At 33.6% G+C, this 23564-nt stretch overlaps 1 protein-coding gene across 1 annotated transcript in view; it reads right to left on the bottom strand.

Annotated features, from left to right (window-relative positions):
• kz (putative ATP-dependent RNA helicase kurz) overlaps positions 1-23337 on the bottom strand; it is a 37068-nt gene extending 13731 nt beyond the window's left edge. Inside the window, exons 1-17 of the mRNA XM_089243743.1 lie at positions 23122-23337; positions 21623-21820; positions 18066-18166; positions 16907-17327; positions 14559-14707; positions 13215-13404; positions 10301-10414; positions 8810-8911; positions 6694-6774; positions 6170-6441; positions 5785-5956; positions 5192-5299; positions 4196-4323; positions 3962-4058; positions 3514-3579; positions 3174-3252; positions 1043-1230 (exon numbers count right to left, since the gene is read on the bottom strand). Coding sequence (XP_089099869.1) covers positions 1043-1230; positions 3174-3252; positions 3514-3579; positions 3962-4058; positions 4196-4323; positions 5192-5299; positions 5785-5956; positions 6170-6441; positions 6694-6774; positions 8810-8911; positions 10301-10414; positions 13215-13404; positions 14559-14707; positions 16907-17327; positions 18066-18166; positions 21623-21820; positions 23122-23205 — 2550 coding nt within the window. The 5' untranslated portion in view covers positions 23206-23337. The remainder of the gene's footprint in view (positions 1-1042; positions 1231-3173; positions 3253-3513; positions 3580-3961; positions 4059-4195; positions 4324-5191; positions 5300-5784; positions 5957-6169; positions 6442-6693; positions 6775-8809; positions 8912-10300; positions 10415-13214; positions 13405-14558; positions 14708-16906; positions 17328-18065; positions 18167-21622; positions 21821-23121) is intronic.
• Between the last annotated feature and the right edge of the window lie 227 nt (positions 23338-23564).

Below are 23564 nucleotides of genomic sequence, written 5' to 3'. Positions count from 1 at the left end.
CAAAAAACTCAAACAAATTTTACTCAAGATACTATCAGTTTTAATATTACTCAGATTACTATTACTACTTATAAGATTTTAAAAAACACACCTAAAGAGTTCACACCTAACAGTCTTCTAATAAGCAGTTTTAAAAGTAATAAAAATCGTCTCATACAAATGGAATCATTATTCTTGACTAGTTTGACCATGTACAATACATGCTCATCAAATATTGAGTTGTCTGGAAAGTATGCACCAATGTTTAATGAAACATTATTGTGATTTAAATTACACTTGACTGATGGTGACTTTTAATATATTTTTAGTGTATATATATATATATATATCTACTAATGCTTGTATCAAGTGTAGAAAACTTGTCTTCTTCAGTGTATAATTGATTGGACCATCATCAATAATAAAATGTTGAAGGTTCCTGTCTTCAAAATTGAAATCATCAGCTCTAAATTTGGCAAAGAACTAGAGCCGTTTTTTTTTCAAATAAACACATTTTCTGTAAACAGCACATATTGTTTCTCAAGACAAAGGACTGTTGTCATGCAAGTTCATTTTCTTCTCAACATCTCCCAACACTAGTGATTGGCATCATCAAGAGATGTCTAAGTTGTGTAGGTTACTGAATTCAAGTCTAACTAGCATTAAGGAAATATTTAGAAGAAAAAAGACTGCACTAATGATGGCATATAATTGCCCTAAGAACCTCTCTTTCAATTAACAATGGCAATGAAATACTTATTAATTATAAGTATACATCTTATTAATTATTCATGAGATTTACTTTGCCTTAAAGGTAATAGAAAAATGTCAAGTCTCTAGAGTACGCTTTGACTTTCATCTGCAAAGGGGTACAAAACAGAAAATCAATTAATTTATCCTTAACAATTCAATAGTCAGTAAAATCTATTCAGAGAAGTTTTTACCAGATTTATTGAATACTGCTTATCTGGATGTTCTGATATTAATTTAAACACATTAAGTCTCATTATATTTATGAAACATATAAATTTACATTTCATGGAAAACTATAAAAAACACATACATTATCATCTGTTTTTGGCACATCAGAAATTAAGAAAACTTCTGGTACAGTCATGGCAGATACAGCAGCGATGATCAATGGTATTACATCATGCTTGTATGAAAGAAGAAGCATCTTAGCAAAACGGGGGCTGAGAGGAAACCTTGCCATAGCTTTCCCAAGTGGTGTGACTCTAGCAGAATATTCCCCTGAAATAAAAATGAAATGGGGGAAAAACTTTTTCAAAATACGTTTTGTTTGGAGGAATGTCCAAACAAAATACGTTTTGTTTGGAGGAATGTCCAGAGACTGAAATAATATTCAGTTCCACAAAGGTGCACACCAAATCATTGAACAGACTATCTTTTGATTCCATTCAAGACAGGTTTCTGTGTCGCAGTGTCCATGTTAAGCAGGTTTGACTGTACTAAAACAGGGTTTTCAGAGAAATCTGCTTGATCGTTTCCCTTACCAAAACTCTAGAAGAAAGAAATACTGTATAATAATTCAATATCTTAACCTATCAAATTTTTGATTTTCAAATTATTTTTTCCCCTCATCAGAATTCCCCCAACTTTTATCAAAATAAAGTATAACCTGCCACTTTGGACACCTTCCTACATTAGACAGTTTGAATGGAATTGGTTATGATCCTATATATCAACACATGTCCACAATACTCTATATCTTGGACAGGTACAGCTCATTGCTGAGTGTGGAGGAAACCCGAGACGAGGAATCTGTATTTTCTTTTATTCCCAATAGGATTTCAGTGTTACATCCCTTCTAGATTGTGAATTAATCAACGAATGTATGCTATATTTGTATGCTATATTTGTTTTCGGTTAAAAGCACCTGACGGTTTTTCTGGAATTATGACTGAAATTTCTCGAGGGATACTTCATCAGAACATGCCAGGATTTCCTCGTTAATGATGGAAGGAACACGGCACCTATTTCGTCAACTTGGACAGGCTTTATTAACCTCAGTCGTGACAAAACTTTCAACACTTTGCATCAGATGGCTCCCCAATTCGCATCCAAAGACCACTCGGACGCAGCAAATACAAAGGCGAACTCTCAGGACAATCAGACATAAACATCACCCCTCCACGACTCCTTTGTGTGAATTCTGACCACAACGTCCTGATGACGGCTCTCCATTGTAGAGCCAAAACGCATCGACCATTTGATCAATTAAATTTTATTTGCCTTGAAAACGTGTCAGTTTTTGTATAAATTAAAACTAGGCAAAGTTCTAATTTTTTTGATAAAGATAATGAAAAAAGCTTTGGTGTATGCTAAGAAAATTATAATTTATGAAAAGTCAAGAAATTTTAAAGCTTTTGGTTTGTTCTTGAGGTATGGGAGCAGAAATAGCACCCAGGGCCACACAGACTCTGTCTGTCTTTCCAGTGTTAATGATGCCATAAAATATTTGTACCTTTATATCTTGGACAGTTTTAATGGAACCATAGGTGTCCAACTTAGACAGGTTTCACGATATTTGCATATTCCCCTGACTTTTGCCAAATACATCTAGCATATTAGGCTATAGCCCACAGTTCAAATGCAGTCAAGAATTTTTTTTTTAATGAAGAAACAATCACCATGTCCACCTGACAGCATGATCAATGAACTAAAGAAATTAGTGTGCTGCATGACATATAATTACATATTAAACAATGTGAATAAAATTAATGCCAATTAATTAAAGTAGCTACTTAGCCAGTAAAATTCACAGTGATTAACACAGAGCAGTTCACATTTTTTGAATAAAACTCAGCATTTAAAAACTTAGGTTAAAACAGTTAAAACTTAGCATTAACCCTTCAAGCTAATATTTAAATGGTCCATATACCAGCAAGGAGTAACTTAAATACCTAAACTGCAAAATTTTGAGAGATGGCAATGATGCAAAAAGGACGCAGTCTTGCGCATTATTTGCATCTGATCATGCCAAGGAAAGTTGCTACAAGTATGTTGTGCCTTTGGAACTTGAAGAAACAACTAAAACAAGTTATGCTGAGACAAATAAAACAAAATACAAAGATAGTCTTTTTTGAACTTAATACTGAATTCTTAGGTTTTCTTTGAAAAAAAAGGAACAATAAGGCTATTGAAGTTGATTATGAAAGTTGAACTGAACTCACATTTTGAAATTTCTTTGAATCTGCTGTATTTTTTCACATCCTCGAGTGCATCAAGTTTCACAAGTCGTTTCTCTGCAGACTTCAAGAGACATCAAAATGACAACAGGAAATAAGACAAACACGAGAATTTTTTTTTCTTGTGTAATCACATGATTTTTTTTAAAATTTGGTATTAGAATATCAAAGAGATGATTAAGGGCCTATTTAGATAATAATTAACAAAAAATAACATTTGATACAACACATGCCTAGTGAAATTTAATCAAAGATTTATAATGCTATTTATATAAGTAGGTTTTTTAAATATAATAAATACAATAAAAATACTAAATCCACTTACTTTTAATGCTTCAACGTCTGGGGGTGAGGGAAATGGGAAATTGACAACTCTATCAATTCCTAAAGCCTGGAGGAAAGATAAGGAAATTTCAAGACTTAATATGAAAGCAAATTTTTTGATTATACTATTTAAAGAAGTAATCAAATATTCATAGGTTTTGCAAGATGATAAAGAAAAACCTAAGGCCGGGATTACACTAAAAAAGTTTTAGAAAAGTTATTTTATGAAACTTCAAAAATGCAACCCATAAGCATATCAGTTACATTTGAGCGAATGTATTCAAAAAGCTTATTGGTTTTTTTTAACAAAGATTTTTGAAAGATCTTCTATCAAACGTTTACTGTGTAATCTCGGCCTAAGAAAAAATTTAATATTCTATGTAACTCTCGCACAATAGCAATTTGGGTTGAAAAAAAAATCCATTCAGTAAATATAGGGAATTCTTTACTTTCATTTGAAGCAGTATGTCATCCACAGGTATACTTTGGATATCAGGTGGAGTGAAATCAGGAAAATCATGTTCGAATACGGCAGATGAGTACAACCTATGATTATAAATTTATATAAATAAGTAATAACTAGAATTGTAACGAAATTTTTATATCTTACGACTGGTCACATGAATCTAATCAGTTCGAGAAATGGCTGGATTATTGTAATTTCTAGAATATCTATGAATCACCTATAACAATGACCCCCTTCCGTTCTTCCAGCACGTCCAGCTCTTTGATTTGCAGATGCTTTAGATGTCCAAGTTATAACAAAAGTTGATGTTCCAGATGAACATTTGTCATATACCCTGGTTTTTACCTAACAAAACAAAAAGTAAAAGAACATGAAGATATATATATATATAATGATCATTCTCAATACTTGAGTGCAGTTTAAATTAAAAAAAAATGGAGTAAGCTTTGTCATAGACATGGCCGCAATGTTTGTGCCTTGAATCGTGTGATAGGTACTGAAATTATGTCATTATCATCGGCTTCGTCTTTGGAATAGCTAACAAACTATACCAAGGTCATCTATTTTTGTTGCGAACTGCTCAAGATATAGCAGAAAGCAATTTTTTATGAATCGGGGTGGCTGGCTTGGTGCCTAGATGAGAAGAGATATCAAAACCGCAGTGATATCTTTGAATGCACCTTTGCAATGTGCATCTAATAATAACATTACCCCCAAAGCAGAATGTTCTGCAACAAGTTCTTGGTTGACTGAGAATATTCTGTGGTAGAAATCTCCATAATAGTGTTTTTAAATTTTTCTTAAAACTTCTTCCTGATTGTTTTGCAGTAGCACTGATTGTTCTGCAACGTATGTCACAGATTTTGGTATATTCTGCTTTGGGGACCATTGCTTTTGACTTGAGCTGGATATTTTTTGAGATACAGCAGAAACAATTTATTACAAATCAGGGCTGTGGGCCTGTTGCCCAGACAGGAAGAGATGTTGAACCCAGAGTTATATTGAATGAACTTTTGCAATGTGCATCTGACAATACCATTGCTTTTGGCTTGCGTTATGCACTTCCTAAGATATGAGCATTTAAAGAATTGTCACATAACATTTGTGAATGCTCTCAGCATTGTCAAATGATTAAATTAAATGTCAAATTAAAAAATGTATTTGCATCAAAATATCATAGTACTATCGAATATGAAACTACAAAAAGACATACTTTTCCAGTGTCCACAACATATTTTAGTCCCGGAATTGTGATAGAGGTCTCTGCTACATTGGTAGCAACAACACATAGTCTGGATCCTGTTGGTGGGGGTTTGAAAACCTAAAACAGAAAAAAATTCAAACATCATAAAATTTGAATTAACCCCCCCCCCCCCCCCCCAGATTCAATGTACACTGGCACATTGTGACAGAAGTAACTTGCATCATCACTAAAGGTATGGTAATTTCCTACGCATAATCTGTGTCTTACACATTAGAAATGTTTGACTTTCTTAATGCAGATTAACATCTGCAGCTTTCCTTCCTTCCTCGGTTGGAATAAAAATTTTCAAAAATAACTTTTATATGAATAACAGATAGCATATTAATGCGAGTGAAAGAATCAAGTTTTTTTTAAAAAAAAACTTGACCAAAAACCCCATCTTCAGTTCCTAAAATTTCATTATTAATGACACAGGCAACAACTGGAAAATTGTATATACAAATTACAGTATGACACTTTAATGTATGAATTAAATATAGAAAATTACAAGAAACAAATTTTGCAACCCTCATGGATAAAGAAATAAATGGATGAGTATTAACCTTTGCTTGCTCATGGGTTGGCAGAACTGAATACAAAGGCAAAACATATAATGGCTCAATGGGACTCTGTGGAAAATTTTTCATGATATCCTCATCATCTTTTTCTTCGTCGTCATCATCATCTGACTGTTGGTGCTGCTGGCCTTCATTATCAAGTGGTTCAGTAGAATAGCTGTTAAAAAAAATTAATTAAGAGCACATTCATCCCAATCACTAATAAAACTTTCATTCCTCATTTGTAAATGCATTAAGAAAAAAGTATTTGAATGGATAAAAATATTTCTGGAAATCACCAAATGTGACACAAATTCAGCATCTAGTATTAGACAAAATAAAGATTGCAACTTTTGAATGGAATTAAGGCTAGGCCTATACATTCACTTACTCATCTAAGTCAATTTTTGGTGGAAGAGCTACAAAGGAATCATTAGTTGTGATTTCAGAGATTTTTCTTTTTCTCTTCTCCTTTTTTGGTGAATTATCTTCTTTCACTTCTATAGTCTTTTCAGATTCATCATCTTCTCTCTGATTGCTAGTCACTTTTTCTTTCTTCTGAAATGCCTTCCTCAACAATTTACACAAGCGAGTAACTTCCTTTTCACCAGTAACAAAGACCAGAATGGCCCCACCTGGTAGTTCTCTATGAATCCTGCACACCTTCAAAAAAAGTTCCATGTAAGATTGATCACATAAAAAAATTAAAAAAACAAGGACTTTATTTCAATTATAAACAAAAAAGAACTAAAATACAAAAAGCAAATTGCATAATATTTAGCCCTTCCACAGCTCTACAGTATATCTAAAATGGGTTCAGCTCTTTATTTTGGACATAAAAGGTTTTACTGAAATCATTTCAGTCACCCATATCACTATTTGACGATGAAATTTTGTTTTTAATAAAATTCCTACCTTGCCATATGCAGCTTCGATATAATCAATTGGTGTCTTAGTGTTGAAATGCAAAACCACGTCATACTGACGTGAATCTACCTGAAAATGTAAATTTGTTAAAAAGTTTTATTGTGCATGAATAAAAAATTGAAATTATCAGAGGGAAAAAATATCTAAGGTGTTAACAGAATATGATGAAATTGTGACGGAGAAAGTCTCTTATGCAATATACAGTCAAATTACGTTACTGTGAACCTAACTTTTAATGAAACCCCAAATATATAACAAAAAAAGATTTTGGTCTCATCAGCTTTACTATGCACGTAATTTACTCATACAATTCATATGGCCATAGCAGAATGCATGGTAGACAGGGATAACCTCCAAGACAACTGAGGCTGGGAATCGGTTAAAAATTTTAACTGGTTAATAAAAAAAAATTTAATTGATTAATCAAGTTAATTTAATGTTAATTAATGCTACAAAAATATGTTTTGTTCATTTCAAGCACTTATTTGCCAGCTGTAAACAAATATAGGAATAGATTAAGAAATTAAAACTGCCTGCTTGAAGCAATTTAACATGGTGACCATATTTCAAATATGGTCAAATATGGGTTTGACAAATAATTTGTCAAACCCTGGAATTTCTTCACTTCGATCTTATCTTTTCTTGCTTTTTTTCCTAGAAAATCCTCCCAAATATGACTTGGAGGTACATGAGTTGGTGCTTCCTGAATATGAAAACTTCTATTCACAGTGGAGGAAATTAAGTTTTGATCTTTGTCTTCTAAAACTCCCATTTGAAAACTCATATCAAACTCATTTCAAAACTATCGTCATTGATAAGTATCAGTAACTATGAAGAAAATTACCAGCTTGAAAAAAAATAAGTCATGCATTTAAAGAACTCTATTTTTGTAATTACTGAGTAGTAATTAGACCAGAACTAAATATTAATTTTCAGAACAGGAAATAAAAATATGATTAATCAAAATGAATAACTTTGCCCAAAACTATAAAAGTTCAAAAATATTAACATGATAAGGACAAATAACTATTTACAAAACACTGTCATATTTCAGCACTCATAGGTGCCATTATCAAGGTGGGAAAACAAAGGCATTCGTGTTCAGCCCCAATGAAAAACTGAAGAAAGAAAAATGAGGAAGCATCTATGGTGGTCAGAGTTGTTTCCTTCAGTTCAGTATTTTTTATTTTCAGTTTTTGACATCATATGTCCAACTTGGCCTCTTTGAATATAATTCAAATGTTTTCTTCGAAATAAAAATATGTTACGGCCATGGAATGAAGGTCATTGATTTTGTGTCATTTAATAATTGTTCACGAAAAGCCTTCATGTAAGTTCCCTTAAAGAAACCTAAAAGAAATGGGGAGCAAACTTTTTTGGATCACCTTAGCCTCTGGAAAATTACATTTGTGGTCTTTACTATAAGTGAAGTGGTGGTCTTTAGTGTAAAGGTATTAAACTGCAATCACAGGTGAAAGGATTGAAAATCGAAAAGATAGGTTAAATTGAGGATTTTAACCAATCCGTGTTGATCAGCAATTTCGCAATTGTAGTTTAAACTCTGCCGGTGAATACGGCCATAAGCGAACATAAAAGATACGTTAAAAATCAATAGGTCTGTAAGTCCACAACAGCTTTACACTGCTGGAATGATGAACACAAATTTAATTTTCCAGATCCTTTATTTCTTTTAGATTTCTCTGAAGTACTTACATAAAAGGTTTACATGAACAATTAGTAAATGACACAAAATGAACACCTTCCATTCCAGTGCCCTACCCCATTTTCATTTTGAAGAAAGCATTTGAATAATATTCGAAGAGGCCAAGTTGGACACATGACATCACTAACAACAGATGGCAAAAATTATCATGTCAAAACTGAGAATAAAAATACTGAAGTGAAAGAAACAACTAAGACCACCCTTTTTTGTTGTGACCGAACATCTTTGTTTTTCCACCTTAATAATGGCACACATGAGTGCCAAAACACATGTTATCGGTGTTTTGTAAATAGTTATTTGTCCTTATCATTTCGTCAATATTTTGGTCTTCTAAATAAAAACACATCTGAAATATGTTCTATAACCCTCAATATCACTTACTGTTATAAGGAAAGGTTTCTCTTTGAACAGTCTGGGGTTGTCTGTAAAGTCTTCAACTCTCAAGGTGGCAGACATAATTATCAGTTTTAGAGGGTTCCCTTTCTGCAAATGAGAGCAATACACAAAAACTGGTGATTTAAAAAAATTAACAGGTAAAAAAATCTTATCAGTTTAAAGAAAAGAAATAAAGAATACAAAAACACAAGTAGGCACATTCATTTTCTAATATAAGCACAATTTTTCTAAAAAACTCAGATATTTCATTGCAATGAAATTTTTGTTATCAAAAAATCATATTTTCCCCATTAATAAAATTACACATGTAATTGATTTTATACTAATTTCAATCGTTCTTGATGAATCAGCTAACCTCAAGGCTCAGTTAAGTTGGATAAGAGAGGTTCTATAATGATCAATAATGACCATGACTTGACCAGAAAAATAAAATCAGCTGGCTCAATAAACTGACCAGAGCTATTCATGTAATTACCGAGTAATAATTAGATCAGAGAACTGAATATTAATTTTCAGAAAGGGGAAATAAAAACCCAACTGAAATATGCTATTTAACCCTGCTTGTATATAAAATTGATAGATGAAAATTAATAACACTGGTGATGAGTAACACAATAATGCAAATACAGTCAATTTGTGATAAATCAAACTCTGATAACTCGAATATCTGTTCAAGTTGAAGATTTCACTCAGCCCCGGTACTTTTTTTCATATTTTAATGTTAACATTTTGCCTTAACTCAAAGTTTTATTCCTTTAAAACAAAGTTTTAAGGAATGAGAGAAATATTTAAAAAACAACATTCATCAATAAAATTTAGCATTTAACAATAGAGGTTCAGCATTCAACAATAGAATTTAGTACTTAGCAATAAAATTCAGCATTTAGCAACAGAATTAGCAGATTAATTTTTCTGCATGCAAAAAGTGAATGACTTTCACACAAAGTACAAAAAAGACAATCAAAAATCATTGAATTTTTGACAGAAATAAACTTGTATGCACTTTATAATTTTCTTTATACTAGTGTCATATATGTGTCCATTGTATGTGCGCCTAGTTTACTTCTAAATATTATCATAAATTAGAATAATAATATGCAAAAACTATTTAATCTTTTAGAATTACTTCCATCTCCAGTAGTTTGACATATTTTACTAATACAGTATTTGTAAATAGCACTGTTATTTTCACTAATTTTTCCTTTTTCCCACTCTGAAATCATAATTTCGGATGAGTCAAACTAATAATAACTCGAAGTTTTTTGTCGGCCACCGCACACTTGACTTATTGAGATTTGACTGTAAACAGACCTTCAATTTCTCACACTAATAATTTTAAAAAACTGGAAACAAAAAAAAAAACAACACAGTACTATCACATTTCATGAAACTTCTGAAAATTGTACCCCCCCCCCCCCCCCCGCAAAAATGTTGGGTTTTAAATTATTTGAGATGTAAATGCAAATGAATTGTTACCTTTCTCCGTATGGGAAGTATTCGAGACAATAAACCTATCAAAACATCAGAAAATACTGATCTTTCATGGGCCTCATCAATTATGATCACAGAATATTTCGTCAAAAGAAAATCCTAATTGAAAATTCAGAATAAAAATTGATTAAAACATGATGATATACACCGGTCATATAACATACAGCACTTAATGGCATAGCCCCTTGAGAAAAAAATACATTGTTTCCCACCAAAAGATTGGTGTAAAAACATTTCATATTGCTCCTTTTTCATTATTGTTATTGCAACATATCATCAGTAAAAAATAATTGCTTGAGAAATATGGAGCAGTTCAGAAAACAGTACAACATTTATTTCAATCTAACCTACATTTTATTTTTGAGCCATGAAATTTTTTTTTTTTCTCATATTAACGGGTCAATGATTGTAATGTGAACCCATATAAACAAGTTTAATTTTGGAGGGGAAAGTATTTCCTTAGATTACAGTAAACACAACTACAATGCGAGCCGACCACCCCGTTAAAAAGTCTCGCCACAGAGAGCAACAGGCCTACAACATTACAAATATTCAATCATTACACTTCACTCCCAATTTGAAGTATAGATGGCAGCACTGAAATATCAAACACAACACTAGCTACACACTCAGACTGTTAGGTGTACTCACTTTGTACCAGACTCTGCCACAAAGCTGGGCTGGAAGAGATCTCGGCAACGGGATAAGTCTGGTGGCAGAGCCCCTGGTGTTCATTCATTCAGTAAACAGGGGTGCAAGTGCCCCTCATCCATTTTGGAGCAGCAAATTTCATTTTCGGAGCAGAAATTTTGAAAATGGAGCAGAACTAAACATGAACTATATCTGCGATATAAGGAGTAATTTTTCTGTGAAATGCCCATAGTTTTGCTAAAAATGGTTGAAACAAATAATTCTAAATAAATTTCTTTCACAAATTAAAATTCATTAAAATTTTTTCTGAATTATCTCATCTGTCACTAATAAAACATACATTAGTGAAATAATGAATAAAAATTATTATACTCTTTTCAAATTAAGCAACATGCATACTGAAAACCTAGACAGCGAGAATTTCTGCAGCTTGAACACCAAAATCTTATTCACCCTGATATAGCAAAAAAAGTGCGTGCAGAATATAATAAGAGTTTCCGTGAAAAATTGGCTTCTCACAGAATTTAAAGGAATTATTAAATTTAAAAGCAAAATGCAGAAAACGAGAAAAATATAAATACCTTATTTACTTAAACAATTTCTCAACCTAAAATAGCATGTTAATAGATTACGAATCACGAGTCGCTTTGAGAAGTACAGTATCTCAATGACAATTTTTTTCCAATTTTTTATGCCCTTGAACATAAGATTTTGTATGTCTTATTCCATTAAAGCATTGGATGGACAGATTTTTCAATGTTCAAACAGACTTTCTTTATTTGTTAACAATGAACTCTCTTTCACTGTCTGCGTCACCATATGCTGAAGATAAAAAAGCATTCACCAAAACTGGCAAAATTTTGAACTTTGCGCTGCTTTCAAAGTTACGAAGTTTGAATATGTCTGCCCAATATCTATCTCTCTATTCTCTGAACTGATTTCACTTCTTGTAATTATTTGCATTGTAGTGCAACCCATTCATCACACATAATCAATAGTTCTGTCGGTGATACAATATTAAGCAACATTCCAGCAATACATGAGGGAGTAATGTACCATCCCAGCAATGCACGAGAGGGAGTGCAAAAAACAAGAAAGGGTGCAAACATTTCATTCTCTCCAACAACATGTTTTGGAAAGGTAGGACATTAATATAAAAAAGGTTTCTCACAGAAGTTATGTAAAATGAGCACATGCTCCTAGTACAAACTCCTTCCTCTGACTATTGTTAAGAGCATGCCCCTCCCCCACCAATGAAGTGGCGGACCGTTCGGCCATATTGGGCGCCGATCAAGGAGGGGTGCCCAATGGAGTTGAAAGGGTGGAAAAAGGTTTGTCGACCAAAAAAAACGTGGTCCAAACGTGGTCCGTAGCGCCAAAAAAAAAGGTTCTGCATGGGTAGAAAATTTTTTCCCTCGAGCCGGCCCTGTTCACCAAATCCGGTTTTTCGCGATGTGAAATTTTTACGATCGGCAACCGCCGACGATAACCACACGACCTCATAGTGGCTAGATGACAAAACTATGAATATATTAGCTGTAGTTTTTACAGATCCTAATTTTTCCCAAAGATCTCCGAAAAATTTCGGTAATTTAAACGAGTAAACCAATCCTCTTTTCGATGTATGCCGTCTTTGAACGGCGGTTGGCAGCAGCGAAATTACTGTTATTTTCAGTATGTAACCTATAACCAGCAGGAGAAAAAACTGTCTCTGAAATCGGAAAATTTGGCATATTCATTCAAGGACTTTGATAGCCCGCCGGTTATACCAATAACAGTACAGGACTTAATACTTCAAGGTAGTATAACTACTTTCTAAGGTCACGAGATAACGTGATTGTGGTAGATGGTGGGAAGTGAAAAAAAATGAAGTTTCTCCCGCCCCCCGCATCTTTTTCCGTGTCTCGGAAAGAACGTGTCCCGTGATCAAAATGTTCATATTTCTTTTTCCTAAATTAAGGGTATTTGACGTACAACAGTGCATTAGCGGTACCTCCGCGAACCACAAACAAGAATTGGCGCAAATGCGCAGGGATTCGGCGCCATGGCACACCGTGTAGCAAGAGAACCGTTTCAGCGCAGTTTGGCGCAGCTCTTGCACCCCTGAGTAAACACAACTATTCAACCATTGCAGAAACTAAATGCAAACGTTACTTCATGTAGGGTGAGGGAAAAAAGTTGAGACAACTAGAAATTTTACGATGAAGCAAGCAGATACAAAACTCAAACATTTGATTTCCTAACTCACATGTCTGATCTCTTTTAGTAAAACTCCATCAGTCATAAATTTTATCTCAGTCTTCTCATCCGTTGCAGTTTTTTCATATCTAATATGGTATGAGACAGCATCTGGAAGATTCATCTCTTCTGCTACACGTGATGCCATCTGGACAGCCGCCACTCTGCGAGGCTCAGTTATTCCTATAACTTTTTTGTTTCTGAAAATTAAGAATGTAACGAGATATCATGAGTAATAAAAAAAACCAAAAAAACATCAACTCAATAATTTTGTAGCAAAGTTACTTATTGGATATAAGACAGATTTTATTTAGCATTTTTACAAAGTCACAACCTAAGTGAAATAACTCCAATAATTTTCACACAAAAAGTTATGAATTCATCAAAATTCTGAGATCTTCATTAAGAAATATTAAAAACCACTTAACCAATTGTATTGAGGCACTGTTTTTTTTAAAGTAGATTCTCGATTATAAAACACTAGTGGGCAAAATTGAAAGATAATTAACAAAATCTGGTATACCTGATATCGCACAAGTATATATGCTCAACATAAAGTTAAATTTCAGATTTTTTCCCCTAAATTTGGATTATCCTTACTTTGACATAATATTTTACTTATGCTACTATAGTTATTTATTTTATTTATGTTTACATGTTTGAGTGCTTAAAAAATGCCACTGGAAATATGTCTATCTGATTATTTAACATACCCCCTAGTCTTATGGGTTTCAGATAATCGGGTCGGGAGTCTACAGTATACACATATTGATATAGTTGAACTTCTATAACTATGATTTCTGATATCTCGAGATAATTTTAGTCTTATCATAAGCAATATATTTTTAGTCAATTTACATTCAAAATTTTATATTTTTGGAGCTCAAACTAATACAGATTTCTGAAAATACTACAAGACATTAAAGTACAACAGTGTTTTGATTTCTAGAACGTGAACTTTTTTAAATGTGATTCTCACATATTCTCAAGAGATTTGTAAGATCTGTCCAGGTAATTTTTTAGTGTCAGTTGAGATCCATGCTCGAACTGGAATTCGAACCCAGGCCTGCACAGTCAGAAGCTAGCTGTCTAACCACTGGACTGCCAGGCAGAAATCTTTTGTGTGTGATTTTTATTTATTTATATGATTCTTACATATTTTGGTTTGCTTTTTCTTAAAACTGTACAGTTTTTAAGGTTTTGAAAATTCTGAAGGTTTATTGATAATTTTAGAAGTTGGTGCAAAAATTGTGTTTTTTACTTCAGTGTGATACAATTATGCAATAACATATATGTACAATAACAATACACCAACAAGATGACAAAGTTACGGCAAATAAAAGGAATGCTTTACCTAGTGTATCCAGCCTCATACAAAAACTGGGGAACTTGCGTAGTTTTACCAGAACCAGTTGCTCCATGTATAATGACTATGGGATGTTCTTTTATAGCTTCCATTATAGCTTGCTCTTCTGAATAAATAGGAAGGGCTTCTCTTGCTGCCTGAAATAACAATAATTAATCAGTCACGAAGTTTATAAAACAAAGACTAGGATAACTTAAAGATAAAAAAATAATGATCATTGAAATTAATGTTAGCTTATGAATATTAATATCATACACATATGTAAATGTGGATACTTCCATAACCTGATACCTCACAGATTTGATGAATTTTGGTAAAATAATGAGCAAACTTGAAATTTTAATACAAAAAATAGAAAGTCTAAAATCCAACGATATTTATGCTGGTACAACATCTATTATTATTTTGAATCAGAAATTAGGACATAGACTTCAAGGCTTTATGCAAAAAATAATTTGTTTTTTCATCAGAGAAACCCTAGTGCCACATTGTAATGCACTGAGAACACTTAGTGCAGTTCTGTATCTAAGTTCAGCTCTCTATACTTTTCTGTAATTTTTTCAAATACTTCTTTTAAGAACTCTCTTTACCACACATGAATAACACACACATGCATACCATACAGATTACTTATACATCAATATCATTGAGAAGTTATGTAAAGGAAAAATGAAATTTAAATTTTATGATTGAAATCAATTTTTTTAAAAATCAAGTGATTTAAATCAGCTTACCCTGCCTATATGCCAGGACTTAACAAATTGAAAAAATATTTAGGCACCAGCACAATTTCTTAGAAGCCAAGAATGGTATTTTGCTCAAGAAAAATATAGTCCTAAATAATGTTTCCTCTTACTTTTTTCATATTAAAAGACATAGCGTAATAAAATCCAAAAAATTTATGTTACCTTTCAGACTTAACCACATTTAGAAAATTTTAGGAGCCAAAACAAATTTTCTAGTCACCATGAGTATGTCCTTGGGTATCACATCTTGTCCTCAATAGGGTTGTAATGTAGTATCAAGTGCCAATGTTATACAAAAAAAGTGAGCTAAAATATGTTCATCCAATGTGGCTAAAATTTGTCTGGATAAATGTTTTTGAAGATTATAATCAAACTAGCTATAATACCCAGCACTGCCCGGGTTCTCTTTAATGAGGCTTTTTGGATCACGTGATATCTCCCTCTTTCTTTGAGGGACACGCAAACTGTGTCTAAGTTAACCAATATGGTGACTTCCTGTGCGACTTCATGAAATAAACAAATCTAGATTTAAAGAAACATAGAAACAAATATTTTTCCCCCCTTTTTTTAAGGGGTGCTAGGTATTTCGATCCCCCTCTCGAACTTAAAGTTATCTATTTCTGCCTGTTTCTGCTTCCAAAAATGCTTAATTAAAGCTGTGGAATTTCTTTGATGTACTTTATGGACCCATAATTGATTTTAAAACAACCTAAACTATATCAATTTATGCAGTTGAATATCAAAAGACACTACACAGAACTTCATTTTCATGCATGAGAAGATACAAATAAAAAGTTGAAATCAATGTTATTGCATGGATATCCAACTCAAAAGTAGGTCTGGCTAATTACTTCATATTTAATCTTCTGGGCTTCGTATAAATACCTCTAAGCAAACTCAATATTTCAAAAATCGAGAATTCAATACAATTTTTAAAAATATTGATGTGACAGAAAACACCACCAAATTTTCGCATTTCTACAGTAAAATCGGCAATTTTAACACTGATTTCTATGAGGATCACCCTTTTCCTGACCCTCAAAGCGATGCTGATGATGATTATGGCATCTATTCAAAACACCTTATTACTGGGAGTATTGAAAATGTGGCCAACTATTATAAAGGCATAAATTATTATACATATATACATATGCTAACAGGATTAGAGAAGTGACAAACCATTGTAAAGGCATATGCGTATCTGAAAAGCATTGCTAGGGAACCACGGTAACCAAAGTAAACGTTCAGAAAGTGATTGTTGAGGCCCAAAAACCATTGTTGCCTGACAGTTTTTTGCCCATTTGGAGCACTTGCCCTGCTCTGGTGAAATTTTAAAGTAGCCTATCGTTCAAGTCGGGTCCCATTTGGTATATATGCAAAATTTGGAGACGATCGATCCAAAATTGTAGATTTGTAGAGAACACAGACACACAGAAAATCAATTTTATATATATAGATGAAATACCTCCAATGAATACTTAATTATACCATGGAATCTTGCTGAGAAATCTGTATGAAATACAATAATGAATCATGACTGCATAGAAACTGCTCAAAAAACATTAATATTTATAGTAATTAAAATAGCACCTGTATTTCTGGTGATCTTGCCACTGGCACATATACAGCAGGCTCGCTGACTTTTTCAGTAATATGATCAATAATCTTCGGGGCTGATTTGTCCAAAGAGCTGTTTTCTTTGATATCATCACTCGGTTTTGAAGCAGAATAAACTTTGTTCTTGTCGCTTTTGTCATCAGTAGTTACAACACCTGCATTTGGTAGCATTTCAGTTTTTTCAGTGGACGTACATGGGTTAAGCATTTCATTTTCATCAATATCACTATTTTCATCCTCACTGCTACTACTACTCTGATCATAACCAACAACATTTGGATCACACTTGGTTTTCTTTGAAGGCTGTGATAGAAGTTTTTTCCTTCTACCACCTCTTATACTACTGATTTTGATATCATCTGATGCATCCTCTGGTGAAATTTCGGAATGCTGTCTGAAGACATAAAAAAGTTTTATACAAAAATATTCAATTAAATTGATAACTTGAAATACAGTGAAACTTCACTACAACGATACTCGAAATAATCACAAATCTCTCTACAATAATATTTTTGGTCTTGTTTGGATTTGTCTATACTCTCATGTTAAACTTCTGCCACTTGATATAATGGTAATCCCTCTACAACAATTTTTTTTCTAGGTCTACAGAGTATTATTATATGGAGGTGACACTGTAGACTGTACTTTACTTTTGCTATTAATGTACAGATATATTGTGAATCTTTTTTTTCTCCCATTTACATATTTTCTATTTATGCATGAGAATTAAAAAGCTAGCTTCATTTTAAAACAATCACCTAATTCAAAGACAAAGTATTTAAAATAAAAAATGAGGGGTCTAAAGTACAAGAGGTATAAGCGCAATGCTGAATATATATGTTTTATAATCCCTTTGTGCTTTAGAACCCTGAAATTTAATATAATTATAGTTAAGAAATTCTTTTAAACTTTTCATAAATGACTACATTACATATTTTAATTTGTAATGAAATGCAGACAAATAAGCAATGAAAATAAACCCTACATTTTATATTTCCATTAATGTAGTTTTTGTTGAGCAAATTATGATATAAATGCATCATTCTCTCTTGTGAAAGTGCATTTATACATTGTGATTTGCTACTCAATTGTGCCCATGAAATTTGTGATTTGATAGAAAACATTCCCTTACCTTTTAAAACCCACTGTTTGCATTGCTGATGTCGATGTCATTTTTTGTAATTCATCTGATGTGGCTTGAACTGTCTGTAATTTCTCCAGAATTTCAGTTCGCTATAAAATCACATTGAAAAATTTAACAAAACAAATTAATCATAAGTAATTATAATTACTCATTGAATAAATTCCCATCTTTGATAAGTGCTTCAGGGCTCCCACTCAAAAAATTTGAAAAAGTAGGACTAAAAAGAAGGATGGGGGAGGGCACCTCCCTTAGACACTATTACTACTAAACTAGACATGCACCTCGTCCATATTCCCTTGCCGAACTTCTAACAAATTGGTATATGTTGGAATGTGTGTGTACGTATAGTGAACCTTCCGTGAAGTTTGTTTCTGTGTAATGCTTGTTATGTGTAATACTGCCATCTGCAATAAATTTTTTTAAACTATGAGTTTTTCTCAACTCATAGTGAATGAATAATTATACCGTTGTAGGCCTGTTGTTCTCTGTGGCGAGACTTTTAATGCAGAGATTACTTTGCATTAGCGCCTCGAACTTCGGAACCGCAGAAACCCAACTTCAGCCGACCACCACTGTGGTGATGGTGGGGTTTGAACCCGGATCCTCACGATGTGAGTCAGTCACTATGACCACCACAGCAGTACCTCCCTTAGACAACATAATCATAGCATAACAAAAAAAAATTTTTATTTAAAAAAAATTTCCGTTAATTTTTTTCCCAATAGCGCTATTTCAGTATCCTATAAGATTGACTCAAGTCAGATCAAAATGACAGAAATGAATTGGTTATAAAAACAGTTTTTTGCCAAAACAGTGCATTAGCAACCACAGATCATTCCTGTTCGCCTCACAGTATAAATACAATTTTTTTTGGAGTCTCCCACAGTCCAATCTGTCAACTCTCTTCGACAATGCACAGCATATTATAAAAGCATGTAAGATTTTAAGAATGACGCTCCTTCAAGACCACTTTCAAAAGCACAATGCAAAATGTGTAAATTACCAGCTCCGATGTTTATTCACATGAGAAGTCAAGGTGAACCGGATGGTTTTGCTGCATTGCCATCCCTTTTTTAAAGGGATTTTTTACATTTTACTGTTCAAAACTAGTGCAATTGTTTTTGAAAAATGAAGCACTTTCATTTATAGAATATTGCGGGAGACTTTATGCTCTTCCAAAAATACACAAACCTTCATTTTCAGTAAGACCTACAATTTCTTGCATTGGATCACCTATGCATCAACTTGCTAAATTCCTCGTTGAACTTTTGTCCCCTCTTTGCAAAAAAGCATTGTTTCACAGTAAAGAATTCGTTTCCATCATCCGCAGCATTCAACCAGATAATGCTACAATGATTTCCTTCGATATCAAATCCATGTTTACTAACATTCCTAAAAGCGGTGCAATTTCTTTCCTGAAACAACGCCTGCAAGAATTCCACTTCTCCTCGATTGAAATCGATGAAATATGTCAACTCACCCAACTTTGTGTATCGCAAAATTATTTCTCAATGTTTGGAAAGTTTTACCGCCAAACAGAAGGTCTTGCCATGGGAAACCCACTCTCGCCTATCCTCTGTGACATATATATGGATTTTTCGAAACAAAACTTTTGGAAACCCACCACTTCAAACTTTGGATCAGGTATGTTGATAACACATTCACTTTAGTTGATGAGACTGATGTTAATGTCACTGAGTTATTCAATTTTTGAATTCTATTGACCCACATATTGAATTCACATATGAAATAGAAAAAAATTATTTATGCTGCCTTTTCTCGAAGTGCTCATTAAAAAGACAGACACTGAATTTCATACATCTGTGTACCGTAAGCCATTTGCTATCTCCATGCCACCTCATGCAAAATCCTTTCATCCTCCCAATCAGAAACTTTCGCATTTTCTTCTTTTGTTCATCGAGTACTAAAACTTTGCAGTGATTCAGCCTCCCTCCAGAATGAACTCAATATCCATCATGACATCGTTTCTAATCGCGGTTTTTCACCTTTTATCATCGACAAGATCCTCAGAAAAATGACCCACACATGCACCACGAACCTGCTCCCAGCTGACTCAAAACAGGTTTCTAATACCGTTGTTCTTCCATTCGATTCTTCAAGTTTCATGATCTCTTCTATCTTCAAGAAATTTGACTTCCATACAATATTCCAGCCAACAAATATACTCACCTTTTCCCATCTGAAAGACCCTATCTCACCCTCCAAAGAATCTGGTATCTACTTCATCCCATGCAAGAATTGCGAAAATGGATATATTGGCCAAACTAGAAGAAATCTAAATATTCGAGTTCTCGAACACCGAAAGCATGTTGAGAAGGGACGGACGGATAATTCGGCTATTGTCCAACACTGTTGGCAACATTCACATTATTTTTATTTTGATAAAGTGTTTGTTTTTAAAAAAGCAACAAGCAATTTTGAATTGAATTTTCTCGAAGGATACTTCATCAGAACATGCCAGAATTTCCTAGTTAATGATGGAAGAAACACGCCACCCATTTCATCAGCTTGGACATGCTTTATTAACCTCAGTCGTGACAAAACATTCAACACTTTGCAACAGATGGCTCCCCAATTCGCATCCAAACACCACTCGGACACAGCAAATACAAAGGTGAACTCTTCGGACGACCAGGCGTAAACATCACCCCTCCATGACTCATTCGTGTGAATTCTGACCACGTGGTCTTGATGACGGCTCTTCATTGAAGAGCCGAAACGCGTCGACCATTCGACCAATTGAATTTATTTGTCTTGAAAACGTGGAAATTTTTGTACAAATTAAAACCAGGCAAAGTTTCTCATTTTTGTGATAATATAGAATATTGTTTATGCCTCTGCATGCCCTTAAAATACTGAAGACAATGGAATGCTATTGGGTAGTATCAGAATTACCAAACCTAGAATAAGCCTAGGCATACAACTGCTTTGTAATGCAAACAGTTGTTTCAACTATACGCACAATGTGCACTATAATTTTGAATGATGACTGCTAGTTTCTGCCCAAGACCCCAAAGTAGTAAATACTAAATTATTTTTATCCATCCAGACAGAAGTTTTTAATGATTACTCTACCTGCTGAACTCTCAAATTGAACAAAAGAAAAATGAAGAAACCAAAGATATGGTTCACTCATACAACACCCAATAACAATGAAAACGATAAAATTTCTGCTTTGGCAGAATCATTAATTGCAATTTACAATATTTGTACTATTTGGCAATATACAATGCTCAATTAAAACCAAATACACAAATTTTATAGATAGAATTTGGTAAAAAAATAGGAAAAGTAGGACAAAATCGAGAAAATAGGACATTTTACCGAAAAGTAGGGCAAGTGGGAGCCCTGGTGCTTTCCCCACCTCCCTCAAAAAAAAAATCCCACAAAAGAAGGGAGATATCATTAATCAGGGGGTTTGAAATGCATACTTTTATTATACAAGGAGAAATTATTATTTGGCCATAAAAGAGAGGCGACCTTATCTGAGGAGTGTCTGTTAATAGGGGTTTTACTGTACTCACATCAGTCTTTTTTCTTTTTTTCTCCAGAATCTTTGCAAGACGCTTCTTCTGCTTCTTTGATAATGGCTTTAACTGAGTAGCAGGCTTTTCAATCTTTTTGCCATCTTTTTTCTTCTTTTTGGCACTGCTGGTAAGCACCAGTGGATTACTGGCATCATATTTCTCTTCTTGAACTTTCAAGTCAAGCTCGACAACATCCTTTAAAAATAAGTAAATAAATATATAGATATGTATCACTAGAATATATGAATATATGTATCACTAGAATATATGAATATATGTATCACTAGAATATATGAATATATGTATCACTAGAATATATGAATATATGTATCACTAGAATATATGAATATATGTATCACATATTACAGTTTAGTTGCTGACATAATATTTAAATTACACATACAAAAACTAGTGAAAATAGAGTTTAGTTACCTTTACTGTGTGCCAAGTTGGCACTAAGACCTCGGGTTGGTTGCAGCGCTCGTGCAACTCAACACGTAACATAGGAAAATAAAAAAAGCTTTGTGTTTTACCGCTCTCTAATAGACAAATGAGACAGCAAAATCCAGTCGGGATAACAAAGCACAAGGAAAATAATCAAACATAACCAAGGTGCCACATTGGCGACGGAACAGCTTCGGTATAAGGGACACGCCAACTTGGAGACGTTTTTCCGACGATAAGTCACCGGCGCGCTGTGTTTTGCATTGCCATTGCTCTGCTGGGTTGTCGTTGTTCTAGAATGTTCATTCTGTTAAAAACTACAGCCGGGTGACGCAGACCATTGGGATAGTTCTTCATATTTTCTCTTCCTTCCGTATATATGATGTAGTGTGTGTGTCGGATTAATTGGAATTATTTTGGACATCTTTTCTCTCAGGTTGTACCTTTAATATTTTCCAATATTTATTCTTTTCTACATGCAGGATGCCCCTGCATTCTTTTTATTTTATTTATTTATTTTATACCGTTGATTATTTATAAGAACCCGGATTCTCGGAAAGAGAGTCCGGGTTTTAATTTATAATACATAGAATAGTTTTATTTATACAGCAGGACCGTTATTTATTCACAACGGTCCGGGTTTTATTTAAACCCTGATTTCATTTTTTTTTATCCAGTTTTATTTTTTAAATACTCCACAGCTTATTTTTGTTTATGCCATTTGTTTTTACTGTTTTCTATGCTGGCGACTTTTTTTTTTCTGGCGCACATAGTGTCTGGCGGCTTTTTCTCGGGCCGTCTGACATATTTGGCGCCGGGGAAAAAAAAGTTGCCGAAAATCGCCAACCTGTCCCTTATACCAAAGCTGTTCCATTATTATATTTAGTAATTATTATGTGCTTGTGGGTTTTTGTTGTTTTATGTGCTGGCGATTTTTTTTTTCGGCGCACGTAATGTGTCTAACGGCCTTGGCGACTTTTGATCGGGTCGTCGGCCATGGATTCCACAATAAGTAGAAACATCACAGTAAAAACACAAAATTAAAAACTCACTTCGGTTCCATTCGCTTCAGATTGCCCGGATTCCAGTTCAGAAATTCTAGCTTTCCAGTTGAAACGCTTACGCGTCCGACCCATATTTTGTAATTTTCTCTAAACCACAAGAAATGAGTATTCAAGTTCAACCTCACACTACAATCCACGTGCACGGTGCAACTCCACTAAACAATCACAACCTAATACGGACGGCTAAGACCAAAGTTTAACTTCGAAGTGGCTTTAGCCAAGACTGAAATTATTGAATTTTCCTCCATCCCTATCATGTAAGATTTGTGCAAATTCTACCATCTTTAATGTAAATTTTGCGTTCATGTATTCACATTACGTATATGTACTCACATATTTACATGTATATTACATAGTGTAAATTTTTGTTTAAAAGCGGTCCTAAAGCCCTTGTAGGTATAAAGGACGTAAAATAAAGTGTCATGTCATGT

The sequence above is a fragment of the Pholcus phalangioides genome, unplaced genomic scaffold, assembly GCF_987345545.1.
Source record: "Pholcus phalangioides strain wild (caught in Gottingen) unplaced genomic scaffold, Ppha-v1.0 ptg000001l_1, whole genome shotgun sequence".
Lineage (NCBI taxonomy): Eukaryota > Metazoa > Arthropoda > Arachnida > Araneae > Pholcidae > Pholcus > Pholcus phalangioides.
The sequence above is the reverse complement of the archived record's forward strand: the minus strand, read 5'-3'. Positions and strand labels throughout refer to the sequence as shown.